This window comes from Sprattus sprattus (genome assembly GCF_963457725.1).
Source record: "Sprattus sprattus genome assembly, chromosome: 18".
Taxonomy (NCBI): Eukaryota; Metazoa; Chordata; class Actinopteri; order Clupeiformes; family Clupeidae; genus Sprattus; species Sprattus sprattus.
In genome coordinates, this window is record NC_137916.1 from 21690630 (window position 1) to 21697026 (window position 6397).

Below are 6397 nucleotides of genomic sequence, written 5' to 3' on the forward strand. Positions count from 1 at the left end.
TGGATCTTGATCTTGAGGTTCCTCAGAGTATGTGGGCTTTGGGTAAACACAGTTTGACCAAAATCTGAATGTGGAGTCCTGACCATCACTGGTTTGGATTGTTTTAATGGTGTGCAGAAGCACAGAAATAAACATTGTGGGTGGATCACGAAATATTTTAGCAGGTTTCATCCACTTTATTTCAGCTCTGCAGAGGATGTTTCATTGCTTCTAAGAAAATAGTTTCCCTTTGCCAGAAGCAAGAAAGACCCAATAAACGAAACAAGTTACCTTCAAACATAATAAAGTAAGCCTGTGTTAAATCAATACCAATGAGTGCTCTTTCTTGTTCTGTGCCTAGTGTGAGTGGAGTAATGGTTTGTTGTTTCGAGTCTCAATTCAATTCAATAGCAAACTAAGACATTGAATACAAAGATCATTAATAGGTTTCTACAATGGAACGGTCTTGCAGAGAACACGTAGTTTCGCCGTAATACGATATGATAATGAAATAGTCCTATGACTACATGCTCCTTAAAACTCAATACATTGTGTCTAGTAGTTTCAAACAAGGGTGTGTTTCTCCAAATCTGAAGGGTGTCCCCTGTGAGCAGGATGGAGTCTGAAATGAGGTTCTTTCACCCTCTCCCTATTATCATACATTTCAGAGTCTGACCTATTTTGTTCAAAAAGTACACTCATGCATACCCTCACTTTATTTGAAGTGTGTAGTTTTTACAGTGTATTTCCAATGCACTTCCCTATGCATGCTTTGAAGTGGTTGCCCCTCACTTTTTAGGGGAGACATCATATAGTTTGTATATACTAAAGCAAAGTATCTGTGTGCCGTTGAGTAGCTAAAAATGAGCTGACCTCTGGTTTGTGTGCAGTGTGAAGTGACACTCAAATCATTGTTGTCATGACCTTGGGAGATGCTGTATGAAATGACACTCTCAGTTAAGATCAGTCCACTAAACGCGTAAGTTACCCATCAGTGGATCAGAGAGAGGAGGAGAGACTTGATTTGTCTCTATTGGCTGAGTCCACTGGGGAGAATGTTCCGGTGGTCTGGGACAGCAGCGGCTGCACTGCCGCAGAGCGTGTGAATGAGCGCCGGCCCCATGCTGCTTCAGAGAGAGAGAGAGAGAGAGGGGCAAAAGAGGAGTGCGTCTGTTACCATGGCAACCACACCGGTGGTCTCCAACTGGGGTAGTGGTGGTTGTGAAGGCGGGCGCAAAGCTGTGAAGTGGGTCAACTGTTTTTTTTTTTTTCTTTCTTCTGTCTATTTTTTCCACTCTCAGTTTGTTGAAGTAATCAAGCCTATCTGGCATGCTCCCTCCCTTCAGCCCCAAGACTCTCACTGTGGGTTTTCCTTCTTCCTGCCTCTTGTACTACAGTATGAGTCTGACACTTGTTTTACTCTCTCCTTCTGTCTCTCTGTCTTTTTCCCAGTGAGTCTCTGGGGATGATGCCATTGCCGCTGGTGCCACCCTCCCTGTCGCCATGACAATGCCGCTCAGTCCCCTCTCCAGTGACGAGGAGCACCAAAGGATGCTGGGAAACCGTCAACACCTTTATCCAGGGGCAGAGGAGGAGGAGGAGGAAGAGGAAGAAGAGGAGGAGGATGAAGATGGAGGAGAGAATGGAGAACTGGACGGAGAGGAGGAGGACGAGGAAGAGGAAGCGGAGGTCTCCATCAGACGCGGCAGCGGCCAATACCACGGAGGCAGGGAAGAGGGGCACAGGCAAATCGGCAATATGGCTGGACGAGTGACAGGTGACAGACAGATGCGGCCTGGGAACCCCGGGCACGCCGCCAACCCCTATTCATCCAACCCAGGACCCACCCACCAACAGACAGCAAATCAGCAGCAGCAGCAGAGGCGAACCCAGGAGCGAAGATCCTCCACGGCGCCCTCTGCTGACGATGCACACATCAGCATGATGGTGTTCCGCATCGGGATCCCTGATATTAAACAGACGGTCAGTCTGACATACACATTCTTGTGAGCATACACACACACACACACGCACACGCACACACACAAACGCACACACACACACACACACACACACACACACACACACACACGCACACACACAAAAACACACACACACACACACACACACACACACACACTGTCTCTCTCTTTCACACACACGCTTGCGCACAAACTCACACACTACTTCAAAACACTCAAACCGGATGTTTACACAATCCTCTTGTCTTCATAAGAGCACATAGACACACTTGCAAACAAATTCAAAAACACACAGAATAATTTTGGCTTCATAAATCCATTAACACATTTGAATGCTTTTGGATTGACAAGTAAATCAGACATAATCCATATATTGTTTTGAGTCATAACGCAAGTCAATGATCAGCTCAATACAGGATAAAGGTAACAGTGTCTCCGCAAACTGACATGTTACCTATAATAGCATTCACACACACACACACACACACACACACACACACACACACACACACACACACACACACACACACACACACACACACACACACACACACACACACACACACACATACACACACACACACACACACACACACACACACACACACACATACACACACACACACACACAATTTTACAACCCTGTTTTCTACCTAATACAGAGATTATGACATCCGCATCACACAGCCCACCTGGTATCCTAAGTGTCACATGAACCTCATTTGGGCTGATCAACTGAACTCGACTCGCCCTAAATCTAATTCCATTCAGTTCCATTAAAGCTCCTTTAAATTGGATGCAATTGGCCGACCGATCACTTTACCCACTGTCTGTTTGGAGATGGGCTTTCTCCTTAATCACCCTCCAAAGTCCCTGCTGTTCTTTTGAGCTGCCAGCATGCGAGGTATGAAGTGGTCCCCTTGCAGCAGTGCTTCATCATGCTTTGAGCGCAGTCTCCAGTTCACACAGCTCGACTTGCGCTAATGGTGCTGAAGTGATTGGCATTTTGCAGTCTCTCTGGAGAAGGAGAAGGGAGGAGAGGAGGGAAGAGGGTCGGTCTCAGCAGGCCACTCCATCTAGGGAACCTGCTGTCCTATATGGGTATCAGGTGTGAGAAAATGATGTATGTCTGTGTGTGTGTTTGTGTGTGTGTGTGTATTTTGAGGGCAGGTGTGAGGGGGGAGTCCTACTTCACTTACTCAAGGCCCTCTTTGGTTTGCAGAGTGCCATGGAGCTGGAGCCATTAGAGTAACTTGATGCATTTGGGCTGGAAGTAATTACATGCGATTCATCCCCCGATTGTGAGCTACGATTAGGGTTGGCGAAATTGGAAAATCCACATCTACGAAAGGGCCTTGTGACAGATACAAAGGAGGGCTGATTTATGAATTAAATAATTGAACCAGGAGTGGGCACTCAAGAACCGTCTCAGACAATTGGGCATTGAAATTTCATTAGCACATCAAGAGGACCATTTAATTTATTAATATTTGCATAAAACCGTAACTCTGTGCCATTTCATAGATGTTTTTTTTTTTTTTTTGCACGCTTCATTACTGCTTTTATCGAAATAAAACCAGATTGCATCAAACCTCGAAACCAGACCATTTTTCCTCACTCGATGCGGAGGGAGAGATTGTGTGAGAGTCGGAGAGTTCTGCCGATTCGGCTTTGAAGATTCCTCTGCCCAACAAGCTGCATTGAAATCAAAGGCAGAACTCCCTACTGGGGCTCGAAGAGAGAGGAGCAGCTCCCCTCTGCAACTGCCTTTCCCATGCAGATCTGCAGGGCTCGGCAGAATCCCCTCAACTCGGCAAAAACACACTCTCTAACACACACACACACACACACCCACTAGACACACAAGCATGTCACATGCAAACCCATTCAGGCACACCATATCTACAGAACTCTCTATCACCCACACACACACTCTCTCACATACTCTCTCTCTCTCTCTCACACACACACACACACACACACACACACACACACACACACACACACACACACACACACACACACACACACACACACACTCAATCACAATGTCAAACACACACAGAGACACAAACACACACACACACATACAGCAAGACATACACCCACACTCACAGATATTCAGAAGGCCCTCTCTTGTTGCTAAAACAGCAGAAATGCAAAGGGCTGACAACCCAGTAGTAGCAGCTCAGAGCAAAAGAATGTACCTTTGCATCTGCGTTTGTCAAGGTGACCCACCATAGCTGCCAGAGAGGAAAAGAGAGCAAGGCTAGCTTTGAGCTCCTGTTGAAAGTCTGAATGAGAGTCGATGCCTTTGATAGTAAGCTGCTGAACTGAGTAGAGCACACAGGGCTTCACAGGGTTTTAACATGGCATTTCAGTTTCATGCCAAATCAGAGATTGGACTGTCGGCCAGAGGGCACTGCCAGGTATTTCCTTGTCAGTGTGCCCATCAGTGCTGCCCTACCTGCCTGGCGCACAGCCTGGTTTGGTAACCCGGAGAGGTGGGTCTCCATCTCTGCGTTCCATCGCCTGTCCTGAGGTCTTGAATGTTAGGCAGTGCGTTAAGGGCTTAATGCTTCATCAAGAGCTTCATTGTGCAGATAATTAAATTAAGTGGGGTGGTGAATTGCCTGAGGTCAGCGTTTGTATGCAGCTGTGTGTGTGTGCGTGTGTAAGAGAGCGAGAGAGAGAGAGGGTTGGTGTGTATTTCTGTTTATTCCCCTTGTTTGTGGTTGGCTGTTTGGTGCTTTTGTGTGTGTGCAAATGTGCTTTTGTTTGTCTGACTACAGAAGCCAATGAGCTGCATAAATCTGCCAGCTATTCACTGTTCCTGTCTCCAACTGAGTGATTTATTATTGATATGTATGTGTGTGTGTGTGTGTGTGCATTCACGCGTGCACAGACGTCCGTGTGTGTGTGTGGTGATGGCAGCACACTCGTATTTGTGTGCCCGTGTCTAAGTGTGTCCCGTGTCAATTATTCATTGCCACCTATTTAATCCAACAAGCTGCTATCAAATTTTCAATGGTGTGTTTTGGAGCCACGGAGCCCACAGGAGGCGGCCCACACACACACACACACACACATCGGGGCCGGCGCTCATGTGACAACACCCCCCCCCCCCCCCCCCTGGCTGACCCACATGAACACCGGCACAAACCTGCAACACTAACACATGCCACTCTCAAACACACCCAACGCCCCCACCTACCAGTACAGAAACCCTCTTTACTCAATGCCCTTCCCCAGCGGGGAAGATGAAGTGTGTTAATATTTGGATTTAAGAGTATGATTGGATTTAAGAGTATAATGTTTGGCTATTTTAGTGTAGCAGGATCATGGATTCTATTTCAACTCACTTGCACCACAGGACGTACTTGAACGTTTTCAGAGCGTGCATATAGTAGAGGCACTTACTCCGGAATGGTATGTCATAGACCGGAGGTTCTCATTCCTGCACCCTGAGCCCCTTTACTATGTGTGTCCTCCATGTGTCCACACACTGCATACCTCTTGATAAGCTCAACATATCTCATTCAGCCAGTCAAAGGCATTCTGAGCGATACACAGACTTCAGTCATGAGTGCTGGAAGCAGAGATGGAGATAAGATGGTTCTATGCAGACGTTAGGGAGGAGAAGGATTGAGATCTAATAAAGACTGATCATTTTTTTCTTTCTTGTTTTGCTCTTGAGAGAGTAAGATAGAGAGGTGTGATCCCTCCTTCCTTGCCCCCTTCCTTCGGTCCTTCCTTTCTTCATACTCTGTCCTCTCTGGGGCTCCATGTTCCTTCTGTTTTTATCCCTCGCCCCTCTGTACACTGCTGTTCTGTGTTGAGTAATGTGTCTGGGTAATCCCAGTACATTAGGCCTGTTCTACATGCCAGCTAATTCGGCCTCAATAAACCCTAATTGCTCGTTAATTGTGTTTAAATGAGATCAGGGAGAGGCTGGTGGGGCGCGCAAACACTAATGCTGGGGGGTCTCCACAGGGTACAGGAAGGCCCACCCCTCTTAAACACACTCTGAAACACACACACACACACACACACACACACACACACACACACACACACACACACACACACACAAACAAACACACACTCTAACATGCACTTACCTGTACAAGTGCATCATATACATTCCTCTTACCTGCAGTTATCGCCAACACACGCTTGCCCCCCCCCCCCCCCCCCCCCCTTCTTTTACCTTATGACTCAAACTCACCTTTGACATCACTTACTCACACAATCCCAATCATACTCAGTTAAGCGTGACGAATGTGCTTATGCACATGAACAAGCACGTGCACACACACACACACACACACACACACACACACACACACACACTAACTGGTAACAATTATGTCAATTATGTACTTTTCAAATCTCCAATGGGCAAAATGACAGTGAGCTTAAGGGTGAGATAAGAG

General features: G+C 46.8%; 1 protein-coding gene across 1 annotated transcript in view; it reads left to right on the forward strand.

The window, feature by feature from the left end:
* Window positions 1-1482: 1482 nt before the first annotated feature.
* Window positions 1483-6397, forward strand: part of shank1 (SH3 and multiple ankyrin repeat domains 1) — a gene marked incomplete at both ends in the record, with an annotated part of 57909 nt that continues 52994 nt past the window's right edge. Inside the window, one exon of the mRNA XM_080855889.1 lies at window positions 1483-1962. Within this exon, the coding sequence (XP_080712015.1) occupies window positions 1483-1962 (480 nt within the window). The remainder of the gene's footprint in view (window positions 1963-6397) is intronic.